At 45.0% G+C, this 17,014-nt stretch overlaps 1 protein-coding gene and 2 long non-coding RNA genes across 8 annotated transcripts in view; all 3 read right to left on the bottom strand.

The window, feature by feature from the left end:
• The window catches only part of LOC108500578, a 28,840-nt gene extending 23,705 nt beyond the window's left edge, over nt 1–5,135 (bottom strand). Inside the window, exon 1 of one of the 2 annotated variants that reach the window (XR_001875904.1) lies at nt 4,857–5,135. This is a non-coding gene — a long non-coding RNA (uncharacterized LOC108500578). Of the gene's footprint in view, nt 1–1,526; nt 2,197–4,856 lie in introns of those variants that run through there. The other variant, XR_001875903.1, reaches the window with a different exon arrangement.
• Nucleotides 5,136–6,482: 1,347 nt separating this feature from the next.
• LOC108500579 lies at nt 6,483–11,246 on the bottom strand. The gene is made up of 3 exons (XR_001875905.1): nt 9,412–11,246; nt 8,822–8,966; nt 6,483–7,199 (listed from the first exon to the last, which is right to left on the bottom strand). It is a non-coding gene; the product is annotated as an uncharacterized LOC108500579 (long non-coding RNA).
• Nucleotides 11,247–11,284: 38 nt separating this feature from the next.
• The window catches only part of USP32 (ubiquitin specific peptidase 32), a 67,714-nt gene continuing 61,984 nt past the window's right edge, over nt 11,285–17,014 (bottom strand). For all 5 annotated transcript variants that reach the window (XM_017821608.1, XM_017821610.1, XM_017821612.1 and 2 more), the window contains 5 exons: nt 16,390–16,581; nt 15,522–15,807; nt 14,718–15,130; nt 14,374–14,466; nt 11,285–13,720 (listed from right to left, as the gene is read on the bottom strand). In XM_017821608.1, the coding sequence (XP_017677097.1) occupies nt 13,547–13,720; nt 14,374–14,466; nt 14,718–15,130; nt 15,522–15,807; nt 16,390–16,581 (1,158 nt within the window). In that variant the 3' untranslated portion in view covers nt 11,285–13,546. The remainder of the gene's footprint in view (nt 13,721–14,373; nt 14,467–14,717; nt 15,131–15,521; nt 15,808–16,389; nt 16,582–17,014) is intronic.

The following is a 17,014-nucleotide window of genomic DNA, read 5'->3' as shown; positions in this document are numbered from 1 at the left end:
GCTGCCACGGCAGAGCCCATTCATGCGCTGAACAGCAACTGGGGACTCACCAGATCAGCAGATCCTCCCTGTTCCTAAAAACACTCCGAGCTGAGATTACATGGCTTTGTACAACACATCCAAAAAGCTCTTTCCCAGATCAGACCTTGACTTGAGTGCACCCTCCGGAGGTGTGAGAGGTGAAGGAGCAGCTCTCCCACATGAACACAAGCCCAGCGTCGCTCCTTCGCAAACATCAGGAGCAGGGGGTGACAGGAGGGGCAGGCACAAAACAAAACTTCTTAATACAATATGTTTTCAGCAAAACATTTTCTCAGGAAGCAGAAAGAGACAAGGAAACCAAACCACTACTCACAACAAATATATTTACATTATCCACAAAGAATTCTGACAAACTTGGCGCCTCCATTGAACAGTCACAGCTCCTCCTCTGACAAACACCAGCTAAAAATGCACTTGTCTGTACAAAATTAATTTTCTGTGGCTGCTGGGAGAAGAGGATAAAGCCTTTTGCTTTGTCCTTTCCTTTGTGGCCAATCCAGGAGTGGATTTCACAGGAAAAAACAGCATTTGCCAGCACAGTAGCAGCCTTCCAGTTAAAATGATATCACACAGCAAATCCATGTAAAATATCCATCCAATCACCCATAGGCAAAGGAAAAAAAAGGATACAGAGAAGCCTACTGAACTTCCCAGGTTGGTTTTGGAGTTTAACAAATGTGTTAATACCATGTATAACATCAACCAGCTCTGATCCAGAGACAGGGGGATCCATTGCCTGGTGCTGCATCTTGCCCAGGACATACAGCCCAGGAGCTAACATTAAACACAAAAATTATAGCTGGACTCGATGATCTTAAAGGTCTTTTCCAACCTAAATGGTTCCATTATTCTATAAACGATTCTATGAAAAATTATTACCCTTGGAGACAGGATGCTCTTTTTGAGAGAGTTAAAAGTGGACTTGGTGATTTTCTTCCACCAAGCACTAAAATGAGATGGGATTTAAAAACAATTCAATGACAGAGAAACAAACGACCTGGTAACTCAGAGGTCGCTGTGAAAAACGTTGCATATGGGAGAAAATCATATAAATTACATTAAAAAAAAAAAGGAGTGTGGGTTTTACTGGTAAATTAATGCGTATCCGTGGAAAAGGCAATAAAACTCCAGCTGGGATGCACTGAAGGGACACAAGTGAGGAAAGGGAATCCTCCCACCACCCTGCCCAGCCCAAGGGGCTGCTCCCACGGACACAAGGGAGGAGGTGGTTGGGCACATTCCTGAGGGATTCACCCACAAGAAATGTCTCAAACCCCCCTCACTCACACCACGTGTCTTGTGCTGCTTACAGAGCCCTGTAAAACATCTGCTCCAGCCTGAGAGGATTGCACCCGTGGGGAAGCAGCCAGGACTGAGGCACCCTGTGCTCGGGATACTGCTCCACCTGGCACATCTCTGTGCTCCATGTTTTTCCCGGAGTTATTTCCCTGTTTGTTGTCTCCCCAGGGACAGGACGGACTCACCTCCAGAGGCCACGGGGCCAGGTCGGGCTCTGAGGGGGCCACAGTGGCCATGACAGAGCCGGGCACTGGTGCCAGGCCCTGCCACAGAAACACGAACCGAGGGGAAAAGAAAGCTGGGAAAAAAAGTCAGGAAAAATATGAAAAGAAGGGAAGGAAAGGCAAAAATTCTCTCTGGGCACAGCAGGGGTGGCAGGCTCGGGGTTGGGCACCCCCCAAAGCTTTAGCTTTGCTGGCCGCCATTTCCTGAGGGTCCCCTTCAGGCTGAGGGGAGCTCCTTCACCCCGGGGCCCCATCCCAGGGAATAAACACCCCACCACGAAGCAGGGGTTGTATCCCAGGGTTCAGGTGGTAGAGACACTGTGGCAAACACTGCATCTCAAAAAAAGGTATTTGAAGGTTGACTTGACTAGGGTATATTTTGTTGTAGAGGCCTGGGGTGCAAATGGTCTTAAACAGAATGAAGGCCTGCCTTGAGAGAAGCCTAAACAAACTAAAAGAATCTAGGAAGTTCGATATGAAATGGGGTCATAGGGTTGGGTATGTGTAAGCTACTGTTATAAAGTGTGACAGATTATACAGTTACATTAAAATCTACGTTTACTACACAACTACTTCTAAAATCTACGAAAAGCTAAAAATCCTAAAAATCCACAGGCATCACCCCCAAAAGCAGCGCTGCTTTGGCTGCTTGAGGAGCCCCCATAAAGTGTCTCACAAGCAGCTGCAGGGAACAGAGGTGGCACTTCCAGTGCCTTTCCAGCAAAATTCCAGTCCCTCTGGTGACCTCGGGGCCACCATCGAGGACTCTGGTGCCCAACACAGGATAAAAAGCGATCAAAGAAACTGGGAGAGTGAGCAATGGAGCAGCAGTACCACAGTGACCTCCCCAGACCCTCCTCAGCACGTTCCCTTCCTGATCCCCTCCAAACTCCTCCTGAACAGACACAGCTCATTCCAGCCAACTGCTGAGAATGGGAACATGCAGTTTCCATTATGAAGTTTAAATGTATTTCCTAAAAATAACCCGCTGTTTGAGGCTTTTAGCATCAGAAATAAATCCATATACACCGATAAAACCTGATTATAATTAGTCACACAAGTAAAATTATGAGTGTAATTAACTACAGCAATTAATTGAAATGCCTTTGGGACATCATTTCCCTTCTTGCAGTTGAACGCAATTTGCATTTAAAGTTATATCGTAAACGGTATAAGATCATAATCAATTTGGGTTATTTTATTATCTTTTACCTATTAATATCTTCTGAAGTGATTTAGACATCCAGTAGTCAAACGCTGTTTGGATGTAAAAAGAAATCTGAACAGCTGATACTGTTTTAATGACCATGGGTTTTGTTTTCCCGTAATCCATCTCCTAGCTATCTCTAGCTAAACTTCTCCATGCCCTTTCTTTTTATTACCTCTCAAAACTATATTGTTTTTCATCGACTGAAATTACCTTCATAATGTCAACACCCATTCCCTTCCCACATTACCAAGACTGCTCGTTGTTCCCAGCACGTAAGAGAAAGATCTTGATGGATTAGTTTGCAGACATGGGTAGTTATGAAGAATTTATATGAGAGACAAAGAAAGGCAGAAGTTTTACATTTTGCTGATTGTGCTGATGTTGAGATTAAATTCTAAATAAATCATAGACATTTCCTATCAAGAATGCAGTATCTTTGCAAACCTGCAATCATTTGAGTTTGTGGCACATGAAGCTCTCAGCATTGCACAAAATGCTTTCTTACATGCAGTAAAACATGATGGTTTATGTCCTGGAACCCGGCAGTGACTGCTGAACCTGGGAGTACCCCTGGGAGAACAGCAGTGACCTCCCCAAGGCAAACAAGAGATGGAGTTTAAATCTTAAAACAGCAAGATAAAGACAGAAAGTCAACCATGGAGCTGCTGAAGTTTCTCCAGCCCTGTCAGCTGAGATGCACAGTGACTGATGGTACCCTACTGTCTGTGCAGCCCTTCATGCCAAACACATCTAAGCAAAAGGGAGGATTCACCACTCATTTGATCTCCTCAGAGAATTTCAGTGCTCCAGATCACTGGTTCAGCTCAAACATTTTAGGAACTGTGTGCTGTGACAGCTGCAGTCCCAGGAGTGTCCCTGTGTACAGAGAGCTCAGTCCACAAAGCAGGTTGTGAGCGGAGAGATCGCCAAGGCTCCCTTTGCTCCAGCGGTGTTACAACAGTTTGATTGGCAGGAACACGGTGTCTTACCAAGCACTGTGACAAGGACTCTGGTGTCACTCACATCAACCCCCTGAAAGGGGTTTCTATTGTTCCCGTTGTTGTTACCGCGGCGCCAGGGCATAAACGGGAAGTTGGGGTTTAAGATCCCACGGATAGCAGTGGACACGTGATGCATCCAGGCTGATTTATGCTGAAAAACAGCTATTAAAGCTCATAAAACACAAACATTCAGATTGCACGGAAACACACTTAAAAAGCCAGTGCAGTTCCTGCTGCAGCCACAGGGCTGTTGTGAGGTCGGGACAGGGAAGACCTGCTGGGACCGCAGGCAATCCACGCTTCATGATTTATAAATGCCTCGTATAAGGCTTATTAAAAAGCAAAATCCTGCCTGCCTGTTTCTCAGCAAGTACCAAATGACCCCAGGAAAGATTCAGCCTCAAGAAAGAGAGATCAGTTGGTGAAACCAGCAGCTGGTTTTGCCAACACAAGGTAACACATGTTCACAGGAGGGCTGTGGGACCCAGGGATGTGCAGAAGCACCTTGGAGAGCTAAACTCATTTACAAAAGAGCATGCACAGTAAGCTCTATAAGATGGAATCAACTCCTCCAATAGCTCTTCTCCCTCCTTTGACTAAGACATAAATGGCTAAGTAAGTGTTTAACTTCTGCAGAACACAGAGTTGCCTGAAATTTTCAACTTTCTGGCTAAACACACTAAATACACGCTTAAAAAATAAGAATAAAGACTGAGATGGGAGTAAAAAAAACCCTCAACACATGAGAAAGCAACAGTTTACTTTGCAAACCAGTTGTCCCCAGCAGAGCCCACAGCAGTGAGAGTGTAACCTGCTCGTCCCTGAGGAAATGAGGGAGAACAGCCCCACAACCGCATCTGGGCACGGCCATAAAACCTGCAGCCTCAGTGCCTGGGTGGCTGGAACCTGCTGCCAAGTTCCTGTCAGGAAGGCTGGAGTGGAGTGATTAACACATCCTGTGCCCTCATTAGAGAGCAGTCAGTTATCCCGGGATAACCCGTGGCAAAGGGACTGTTTTGGGCACAGCCTGTCCCGCTGCTCCCCACCCCACCCTTCTGCCTGCCTTGTCTCCAGACTCACCTGCAAGGGACCTTCAGGACAGACAGCATTCCTGCACCAGTGCCCTGAGCACTCCCGGGTTAGGATTTGGATGTGGTGATTTCCATAGGAAGCTCCTTGCAGCACGTCCTCCATCGACAGCTCTGTTTGTTCTTATTAAGAGGAATTTAATCATCACTGATGACTTCTACGAGTCCTCTGCCATCAGGGACATTATTTCCAATCCTGAAAGGGTGGCAATTTCCTGTCTTCCCACTCCTCACTCCTTTTTTCCCCTTTTGTTAAAAAAGTGACCAGCAGGTCACTGCAAAGACAAGATAAAAATAGTAAGACTCTGAAATAAAAGTTCAGTTAAGGCCTAACCACTAGAAATAGTCAGACAGGGCACAGCACAACCGTGGACGTGCACAAACTGCAAACAGTACAAGTGACCTGCCCACAACACATTTTTGGTATTCCAGTTATTTGAGAAATCTGAAGCAGTAAAATGACTGGAAAGTATTTGGTGCAGCTTGCAAGGGACTGTCAGCCCAGGTCAGCTGAGCGAGGGGGGGATTCTGCATTGTAAGTTGTTGTGGTAAAGGCAGCTGGGAGCAGGTTGAAGGTCACTGTGAATTGTGCAGGTTGGTGTCCAGCTGACAGCCCAGCACAGCCAGCCAAAATAAATGTGGCCCCTCTCTGCAAGCATTCTTCCTCAAATACCTTCCTTTGGAGTCATCTTTTATTTTAAGCAAAATACATAAACAAAAGAAAACAGTGTCAGTTTTACTATTGTACACATGGACCCAAAATACCCATTACAATCATCACCAAAATAAATTATTGTCCCGGTTTGAAATGGTGGGAAACTTCAGTTTTCCTTTCATTCAAGTGGAGAGCATTTTATAGTAAGACATTCCTTAGGGATAATATACACTTTAATGGACTCACATAAAAGTTATCATATATTTTTATATCAAGTCTGTGTATATTAAATTTAGTAGTGTGGGAAACAGAAGAAGAGCCTGTTAAGAACTTGAAATTATCTTTTTTTATGCAAAAGAAATGAAGGATGACACTTCCAGTGGCTCTTGCAAGAGGCCCTTGAAACAACAGCTTGTGAAAATGAAATAGAGATTTGTGTAAAAAGTCTGTTTCCATATTGGACGAGTGCAGCCTCTTCTTTAAGCAGGTAACTGCATTTTACAGACAGAGAACCTGGCTAAGAAAACCCTTCCCTGTCCCCCTTGTCCCTCATTTTCTTCCCCACAAAGAAAAAGCAGTTTTGTTCAGCAGACTGGAGCAATCAGAACCATCAGAGCTCAGGTTGCGGACGTGTCAGCTTTTCCACGGCCGATCCCCTTCCCCTCGGCCATCCTGCATTTAGTTTTAAAAGGTCATTAAACAAGACACAAAAGGTGAAGTGCAAGGTTACAGATTTATAACCTGCCTGAGCAGACAGGGGCTGACAAAGGGCTGGTGCTGCCTGGGACACCAGGCTGAGGTACAGGAGGTGTCTGCTTTGTGCCCTGCAATCCAACCCAGCAGCTGAAGGAAGCAGGAGCAAACCCAGCTCAGAGTGAAATTTATTCAGAGGGGATGCTCGCATCTGTGTCCTATCCTTCCTTTAATCAGCTCTTAATATACTTTATTTATTTATTTGAACTCTACCCTTCTTCACCCTCACCTTGTCTTCTGCTGTTTTCCACCACCTGCCACTCACATGAGAGGGAAGGCAACCAGTGCTTTGGTCCCAGTTAAATCAAATAAGTTAAACAACAGTCCAAGCTCCTTATCCTGACAGATTTTGTGCTAAAAGCTAATTATTCTTCAGGTCACTCTGAATTCTTACTCCTTTAAACTGCTGCTGGTTTACGGCAGTATCTCATTGGGCTGCCAGATCTCTGGATTATGTTAAAAGCAAAACAGACTGGCTTCTTTAATTGAGGCACTATTTGGAAACACCCACACTGAAAGTAATCATCTTCTGGTTTATAATTCATTCATAATCATTTAAAAAAAATAATTGGAAGGAAAGGTAAGAAGTTAAAACATCCAGAGTGACATCCTTGTTCATATCTCATGGCCAAACTGCTCCTCTGATATGCTGCCAACTTTTTATCAAAAAGCTTCCACCAAAAGTCTCTTTGTTACAAGTTAAATGCTGGGGCTGCCCGTGCTCAAAGGGGCTGTTGGGCCCAGAGATTTATTCCCTGGCGTGGGTCTTTTAAACAGGAACATTTTTATAATCAAAACTGGAGATAAAAAGGCACGAGCACATGGCAAACAAACCTCTACCATCGCGAGCGAGGTCATCGACGGGAGCGTGTGCTAACGAGCCGCGTGCATCACTGGGGCCTTCCTGTGTGGAATCCTTTCCTGCCCCTGGAAGAAATGTTCTGATACAACACGAATGGCTTTGATTTAGAGAGCTCCAAAGGGGTTTTATTCCATATCAGAAGGAAAACATCATGTAACAAAAGAATCCATCGAGCTTTCTGTTCTGCTTGGTGGTGGTTCACAACAGAAACCTCCAGCGTCTCAACAAAGCCCTGAGCCAGGATTTAAACTGCTGCAAGAACATCTGAACCACAGAGCTCAAAAACTCAGCCAGTTCAACCCTTCTGAGTTTGAAAGTTTTAGGTTAATACTGTGCTTTCTATATCATATCTCAGCAAATTTAAACCAAGATCACCCAGAGCTGCAGCAATACCTGGCCAAACTTCTCCCTCGTTTTAAGACTGAGCTAAACCTGTTGCCTCAAACTATTTCATTGCCTCCAAACACAGATAGCACGTAATCCACCACTGTTCCAATTCATTTGTCAATCTAGATCCTTTCTTCTACCTCAGTTTGACCAAAACATCCAACTAATAGTGTAAAAACAATATATTTTGAGGCAATAAGAAGCTGGAGAAGAGTCAGTAAGAAGCTGGAAATCACAGCTCTGCATTTGCAGGCAAGATCTGAAAGTCTAAGTGAGATGACCTGACTGTGACAGAATAATGACAAACCAAAGTAAAAAGAAGATATTTCAGAAATGAAAATATCTTTTTTTTCCCTAATTTACAAAATCTACGTAGTTTTTTTTTTAAATCACCATTATCTGCAGCATTAGGATGTGCTGTAATTCAGTGAGGACAGTGCTCTGAGCAGAAGGCTGGACTGGATCAGCTCATTCCAACCCAAATTATTTTATGATTCAATAGTTCTATGCCAAATAATACCCTGTGCTATGATTTCATTTCTATTAAGTCAATGTTACAGTCTGTGGACAAGACAAAGTATAAAACCCCCTCCATCCCTTTGATTTGAGTAAAAGGGAAATGTCTCTGTTCCTGTCATGAGATAAAACAGAGTCTGCCTTGGTAAGGCCCCCTTCCCAAGGAGCTCCCTGTGCTTCCCAAACTCTGGATCAGGGAAGAACGTGGGATTTTAGCCTGTTACACAGAGCTGAGGAACAACAGACTGAGACAACACTTCCCAAATGCTCAGCACAGTCCCCACACAGCAGAGCTCCCCCAGCCAGCCTGGTCGGACTTTGCACCCAATAAAAGTCTAATGCTGAAAAAAACTTCCAGCAGCACCGAGATAAATAATATCCAAGTACAGGGAGTCCTGTATTGTCAGATCACACAAACACTGGAACAAAGGCTCTCAAGCATCTGCTGCTCTGTTTATTTTTCTTGCAGGGGATGGGAGTGCACGAACTCCGATCCCCCCCAGCAGCTTGTGACCCACCTGGGGACATCTGTGCCCTCCTCAGCACTTTTAAATGCACTGTTAAAAGTTAGAAGGTGAGGATCAGTCACCGGGTAACTGCTCAAGAGTTGTCTGGAATGACCCTAAATCAAAATAAAAGCTGTATTTTGCCATTATTTTTCCTCATTTGTTTTCTACTCTCACAATTAGCAGGGGGAAGCCACTGGATGGGCTTTTGTACAAATGCATGTTCTATTCCTACTGGTATATTTATCTTGTTTTAGTCTCAAAATGAGCATCCATACCTGCTTCTGGTGCCTCTTGCATTCTCACAAGCTGGAATAAACACGGGAAAGCAGCCTGGCTTGGTTTTATTCCTGTGCCTTTTCCAGGGGCATCACCACCAACCACACCAGCTCCGAAAGCTTCCAGCCACCAGTGGCTGAACAACTGAAATGTAACAAATCAGCAGAAATTCTCCTTGTGATTTTCAGTCTTGAGGTCATTTTTTGTGCAATCTAAATAAAGGACTAAGCTTGATTTCCCACTGTCCTCTCAGCTCTGCCTTTATAGGAACAGCTCCACATGTCCTACAGACACCTCGACGTCCTGCTCAGTTTTCCCTCCTCAGACCCTGCTGGGCTTTTTACCCCAGATAAAAGGTCTACACTGCAAAAACTAGGGAAATGCTGAAGTCTGTCTCCAGGAAAACTATTATTTAAACCCAAAAAGTCTGTGTGCCTGTTTCATAAACCAGTCAGAATGTCACCCGTATGTTTTAGTTTTTGCGAGCTCCTAAGACTCCTGAAGTGAGCAGCTACCACGAGCAGGACTTTCAGATTCTGCAAACATGCTCAGAAAATTTAATTTATATCAAATCCGGGAGCATCCTTACCATATTTTCTCATTTGTGTCTCATTTGGTTTAAAGGACCTCTTTCCATTCTCACAAACAGGAAATCTTTTACGCGCGATCAAGGAAGTCGGAGGCCTGGCCCAAACAAAAGGCACAATCTCCCGAGCTTCTGAGAGGGTTTTATTTTCCTGAAGTGATAAATCAGCAGGCATGGATGGCTGCATTTCACTCACTTCTTGCTCCAATTTACTGCACCTGGGGGAACAAGTGTAACAAAAGGTATAATTAATACCTTTGCGGATGCTCCGGGGCCCTGGGCCAGTGGCCGCAGCCCGGCACGTTCTCGGGGCACTTGAGGGCCCTGATGGCAGATAAGGGATAAATCCATGATATCCAGATATTTAGAAACAGGGAAAAGCAGGGACACAGCCTCCTGTGGGAGGGCAGGGAGCAGGGGGTGCACTCCAGCCACAACAGTGGCTCCACAGCAGATCCAAGAGTTGGATGGAGACGGGAAGTTGGAGTTGGGACTGTCAGCCTGCAGGGAAGGGACAGTGGGCACTCCTTTGGCAGCAGGGCACCCTCAGGAGTTGGTGCATCTGTCCCTCCTGTCACACCACGGGAAATAAGATGCTTTCCCCGCTCCATCTTTCCCCTCCCTCCCAGGAGAGGGATCAGAAGGCACAGCTGGTGGGTGCAGGTCTGAAGGAAGGCTGACCAACCACCCTCAAGTGTAGCACAGGCACTTCCAGCACCGAAAAGGTATGAGGGGAAAACTCCAGCACAGCTCATTTCACATCCCTCCCATCTCACAAAATGGGCTCTGCTAATTTTAGAGTCCTTGTCTGACACTGCACAGTTCTGATCTGGGAAGGAAAAGGGATTCAGCAGCAGAAAATGGCTGCAGGTTTTGGCAGGGATATGATCCCTGCATCTATTTAATGGCCCTTCCTACACTTCTGAATCAATAAAAGCTTTACCACTGACAACAGCACACATGAACATCTCTGGTAATTAGAATTTTTAATCTTTTTAAACTGCACTTCCAATACCTCAAAGCCTTAAGAGAGGAAATGCACAATAGGAACAACTAGAGACCGTAATTCTTTCACTGAAATTCAAATTCCAATATTGAAAATGCCCCAGTGACTCCAGTGACACTGTGGGCTGGTCACACTGGTGAGGAATGACCCCAGGCAGTAAAGGCAACTGAGCCCAGCTCGAGTCATCACTTAGTGCTGCACCAGCACTCCAAACACAGCAAGAGAGGGCCTCACTTCCACGGACACCAGTTCCTCTGGATCATCCTGGTGATGATCCTGATGTCTGCTAATCCTGGGATAAATATCCATTTAGCACCTTGAAGGGCCATAAAATAAGAACAGTTGTTCATGTCCAGCTCAACAGTGTCTTTGGAAACACTCAAAAGCAAAGAACCTCCACTACCTGTGTCTCCTGGCACAGCTCACCCTGGACTTGGGTCCAGTTTCCAGAATCCACCAGATTCTCTTCCTTTTTGGAGAAAAGCACAACTGTAATTGCAGTTCAAGCTCTCCCAGGCAGTGTCTGCTCAGAGGAAATGTCTCAGCACCATCCACAAGCAAGAAACTGGGAGAAGCAGCAGCAGGAACACGTCAGGCCCCAGGACTGTCCATGGAGGACCTGCAGCTCCTCCTTCCAGAGACAGGAGAGCCAAACCTCACGGACCTGAGGGCTCCTTCCACCTTGGAAAAGGACTGTTTCCAAATAATAACCACACTTACTGTCCACAGCAACACTGAACAAGGGACTCCACTGAGAAAGGACCCAACTCACCTCTGGTAAGCAATAAAGAATTGCTGGATGCTCATTCCCACGTTCCTGTTTTTTGGATTGACAAACACATTTAAGCTGAATGAAAACAGCACAGACACTTCAAAGCAGGAAAAGAGTTATTAAAAATTATCTGACAAGAAGTGACACTTCATCTGCATCCACAGTATTTAATTTGTTTGAATAATATAGTTACAGATAAACAGGTTCACTCCATATACAATTACCAATACCTTTGTTTTAATACAGCTCATATTCCAGTACATCAACACTATTTTATTTACAAGGTATTTATGTACATTAACATCTTTCTAAAGTCAGTGCATTGTCAATAAGTTTTTATACAATAATTTACAAAGTGAATGTAGTTAATAGTTAACTTAATAAATTTACTACTAATTTATGAATTAATTTAATTTAAAAAATTAATTACAACCAATGTAACAAACACAGAAGATCAAATAACATTAGTAGATTGTGCTACCTGCTTAAATAAAACATTTTAAAGTAAATCAGTTGAAAATCTTTCACTTTTCATGGAGTTTGCTGAGGGAGGAGCAGACAAGTGGGTATTGAAAAAGCTTCTACCCTAGAAATTCCCAAGTCATGTTTGCTTTTCTTCAGGCTCAATGTTTAGACCACTTGAAAGATAAAAGACCAGAGAGGATAAGGAGCAACACCTGACAGGTAAGACAATACCCATTTTTGGAACAGATCTGCCCCTGCAGAGGCACAACCTCCAAAGGAGGGAACAGCCAGACCAGCTGATTCCATTCCTTACATGGATAAAGCTCAGACCTTCCTGGGAGTGACAAACCCACTGAAGGTTTGGCATCCTTGTAAAACCCCTCAGGAAGAATCCAAACGTTCATTTCAGGGAACCACGTAAGTCACAGCTCTGTCAGTGAAGATACAGAATCCAGAGAACTGGGAAGATGACACAGGACAAAATTAATGAGCTGCTTGAACTCAGCTGAAGGAAAAAAAAAAGGCCAAAAGAGTGAGATTTTTATCTTCATTCAGATATGCAAACGACTTAACACTGAAAATGTTCAAGGAAATGCCTGCTCAAAAAACAACCATCTTTTTTTCCAGTCTCTGCTAAGACTCAGTCACACCTTCCCTCCTGCAACAGGCCCCTGGAGTTACAGAGCACTGTTGCAAGGGCAGGGAAAGCAATTCTGGTTTAATTGCAAGTATTTGCATAAACTGTTGTTAAAAAAAAAAAAAAAAGAAGAAAATTTGAAAAGGCAACCAAATTTTGAAACCAAGAAACTCTATTAAATTATGAAACAAAACAAAACAAAAAACTCTCCATCCATGAATGCTACGAGAGCTCCCTGACAGCCACAGCTTCGCCTCCCTTGGAAATACACAGTGGATAATTCACAGCCATTCACTCCAGAGCCCTTACAAACGACGACAACAAACAACAAAAACCAAACTCTGGTTTTTCAATTCAATTCTACGCATTTTCAAAAGTGCAAATTTAAAAAGCAACACCGGTCATGAAACACAAGCTCAAGCGTCTCTCCTTCCGCACGCCGGGAACGCTCCGTGCAACGCGCACACTTTTAAGACACCACGAGTGGAACCACAACTACTCTCTGCAGCCTGAGGCAGCTCAGAGGTTTGAGCCAGCACTCTCCAGGCAGAAAAGCCGTTCCTGAAACCCACTGGATGTGCACGGCCAACACGTGGAGGAAACACAAGAGGACAAACCATTCGAGTGCAGAAATGAATCTCTTCTCAAAGGATGATTTGGGTTGTGCTCCCAACGTACAGAAAGAAAGCAACGGACACACATCAGTGGTGGCAAAACTGGAAACTTCTCCTACTCCTGACGATAATTCTTTCGGTTTGTGCACTTTTCCTTCTCTTGCTTTCCCTGTTTTGCCAATAAAATGCAATAAAACTGCAGGAAAAAGGAGGTAGCAATATCATGTTGTCCAAAGACAACACTACAAATTGGTTTTCCCCATTACCTTAAACCTAACGAGAGCCTCGGGGGGTTGTTAGAACAGTTGGTAAACTCTACACTACTTCGTTTAGCTCTTATTTGGACTATTTAATTTAGCTCTTATTTGGTCCTGGGTGGCTTTTCTCAAACCATTAGACTTAAAGGCCAGTGGCAGTCTCAGCCTGATGTCCAACATCAGAAACGTTCAGAGCGCGTAGTGAGAAAACAGAACAAAACGATACTACTGGATATTAACTGGGTAACCAGGGGGTGCTTTTTGTGCTTTCGGCCCACGGGCTGCGACAACCACGCGTGGGTGACGCGTCCCAGGGACACCCTCAGCGTCCCCTGCCCTGCAGGGTGTCCCCCTCCCCTGCTCCCACGGCGGGCAGCTCCTCCTCACTCACTGCAGCACGCAGTACTTCTTGTAGTCGGACTCGAAGTCCTCGTCCATGCTGCTCGTGTCTGCCATCTTCTTGCCGTCGATCTTGGGCAGGAACTGGGCATAGTCCACCCCCTGCTGCTCGTAGAACAGAATGTAGGCAGAGTCCGTGTCGATCTCATCCGGGTGCAGCTCCTGGGACACGGAAAACACACGGGCGGGGAGACGCAACGGGATGATCTGTTACTGTCACTGAACTCAAAATACACAAGACTGCCCTGGAAACTCTTTTTAACTGTCTGTTTGTAACAAATAAAAAAAAATAAATCATGTTTTTGCTCTCTTATTTGTTATCAGGCTCCATTAATTACCGGAGAAGTCTGACATATTTTATAGTGATAAATGCAAATACTTAAAAACATCGGAAATGAATTATTCACTAATTTAATACAAACTGCTCCCATCATGAAAATATATTCTTGGCTTCCTATTTTTAGTAATTTTCCCCATCTCTGCACAAAATAAGCATCTTTAAGTGTGGGAGCAGCTGATGAACAGATGTCACCTTGGAAAAAACCTCATGTACAATTTCGGTTAATAATTTTAATATTTCTCTGATGCAGCTTTTGAGATGCTCGTGATTTCAAACAACAGCCCTCACCAAGTGTCTGGTCTAGTGGAAGGTGTCCCTGGCCATGGCAGGGGGTTGGATCAAGGTGAGCTTTAGGCTCCCTTCCCACCCAAACCATTCCATGACTCTATAAGGTAAGTTTCTTTGGCAATAAGTAACCAGATTATTATTTGCTAGAAAAATCACTCACTATTTGCTAGAAGAGGCAGTGATTTACCTTACAGCTGCTGTCATTGTAGCAGTACCACTTGTTGTTCGGGTTTTTGGCATAAGTGACGTAATGACCCCCTCCCATAATTCCTGAATGGCACTGAAGAAAACGAAGAAGAGAATCAGTTCTGGATCAAGGAAACAACTCACAGATTCATTATCCGCGCGCGACAACGGCTCACGACGATCTAACTTTACACACTCGAGCAGAACAAACACGTGGCAGAGAGACACCTCAGTTGGACTCAGTGCCAGTTCGTCCTCCTTCCCAACTGCAGTGACCACAACGAGGCATCTGGTGCCAACCCCGTCCCCCCGAGGCGCTGTCCCGGCCCCGCAGGGCGCACGTACCGAGATTGCATAAAGGTTGTAGATGGGGTTCGCACACACGTCCTCTCTTTGGTCGTCGGCGCCGTCGTCCTCGCTGTGGGCGTCCCCCTGCGCGCTCAGCCCGTTGCTGAAGGAGCTCTGCTCGCACAGGTACCCGTTGGCCAGAGGCCCCTCGCCCTCCTGGGCACCGCACAGTTCGCTCTGGCTGCCCCCCAGCACGTGCCCCTTGGTGAGGGCGTCCCCCTGCTCCTGCTCGGTACCGTTCTCCTTGTTGGCGTCCAAGTTCTCTTTGCTGCTGGACAGTTTGTTTTTCCCCAGCTGGGGCAGCCGCAGCCGCCCTTTGCCCCTCCCTAAAGTCCTGGGGCTGCTGTTTGGGCTGCTGTTCTTACTCGAGGGACAGCTGGTTCCACCTTTCCTCCCCAGAGATGGAGATGCTAAAACAGAAAGCACGTGGATTACTAAGATGAGTAAACACACAGTCTGGGTTTTTTCTGAAAAAGTGATTTTTTCAATAACCAAACATAAAAAAATAAAATACTCTTTCATTAGAACTAATGAGTCATGTATGGAATTAAAAATCTATCTTTGTGCACACCTGGAAACTGAAATTTACCTCTTTTATGCAGGAGCACATTCCTCACTCTTATTCCAGCCCACTTACACGAGTGCCAGTATCTGTTGGCACTGAGCAACTTTTTTATTTTTCTTTGGTTTTTTATGGTAAAGCTTCACTAAGAAACTAAGAAATGTTTCAAAGTGAGTGAGGAGCTTTGGCCAAAACACCCAAAGGTTCAGATTTTGGAATGTCCCCATGTCACTGCCTACCTTTGACACTGTTGAGGACAGTAGTGTTGAGGGAGGACGGGCTCCTGTTGAGTGTCTCTCCTTCCCCTGGTGTGCCAGAGCTCTGCAGCTCTGTTTTCCTGGGCTCCCCTGGGAGGCTCCGTGGCTCCATGTCCACCTGGAGCGTCAGGGCCTTCCTTTGGAAATGACTTGGATCCCTTTGTACCAAAAAGGCACTTGGGTCAAAATTTTCTCGGGGAAATTTGACAATTTTCTGGGATTTTATCCAGCGGCCGTTTACGAACTGAAACCTTTTCAGGTGAATGATCTAAGGAGAGAAGTTGGAAAAAATTAAAGGAAGACAACTACATCCCAGTGAGTAATTTCACTGTTTAAAGGGAGTTTTTCACAAAACATACACGTTTTATCGCTTGCTAATAAACACGGTGACAAAGCTGTGTGGGACAACTTGGATTCTGGGATCAAGGTGGTAAAATATGAAACTAATGTTTTCATGGGGAATTGATGGAAAGGGTTGCTTCAACTCAGTGATCAGCACTGTCTGTTTTGAATAACCAACCAAATTTGTAAAATAAGAAATGCAGGTGTTGCCCAAGTAAAGATCATGTTACCAGAAAGCCCATCTGAGCGTGAATTCGGTGTCACAACAGCTCACCCTGATCACAAACCACCACCATTTCCTGCCATGGAGAAGCTACAAACATTCAGAAGGAACTCTGAGGTTTGCTTTATTTGCCTGCCTGACAGAACTGCACACAGCAAACTCAGCCAGTCCCCTCCTGAGACTGTGAGCAAAGCAAATCACCTTCCTCACAGCAAGCGACTCAGATTTGGGAACAACGTACTTTGGGTTTGCTGCTGTGAAGGAAAACCACACAAAAGATCATACCAAAATAGGGGGAAGTCTCCAGAGATCCAGTTTTTTGGTGGCCAAGCAATGGGTCTTGCACTTGGAGCAGTAGTACATCTCATCCTCCCCCAGCTCCTCCTCGCTGGTGAAGGCTCGCAGGCAGCTGTCCAGGTTGATGGGCTCCGCCTGAGCCCGGCGGCTTTGCTCAACACTCTCGTGTTCTTCCACGATCTGAGGGCAGAGAAAACTGCATCTGACTTGCCAAGGTACACACACTGCTCAGAGGGAGGCTCTGCCCCCAGCACCACACAAATAACTTCAGGGGTTTGTTTGGAATCGAAGGTAAAAACTGGACATGCCCAGTTTTAGCAGAAAATTTTGTTTCAGTTCTGAAGAGGCAGGTATAAAAATAATTCACTGTCCTTGTTCTTGGGCTCTGCTTACAGATTATCCATAAGGCACAACTTTATGGATTGAACTCACAAGTTTGACCAGTTGTTCTACATCAACTCAAGCACAGGCTTTTACCTTCACATAGGTTTTGTTGACTCAGTGGGGAAATGGGTTTACTCACATGCATAACTGTTTATAGTTACAGAAAATTCATCAAATTAACGTATTTTATAATAGATTATGGAGACTAGATCAAAAGCAACTCACAACA

This window comes from Lepidothrix coronata, unplaced genomic scaffold (genome assembly GCF_001604755.1).
Source record: "Lepidothrix coronata isolate B3197 unplaced genomic scaffold, Lepidothrix_coronata-1.0 Scaffold91, whole genome shotgun sequence".
NCBI lineage: Eukaryota > Metazoa > Chordata > Aves > Passeriformes > Pipridae > Lepidothrix > Lepidothrix coronata.
Note: the sequence above shows the minus strand (reverse complement) of the source record. Positions and strands in the feature narration are given on the sequence as shown.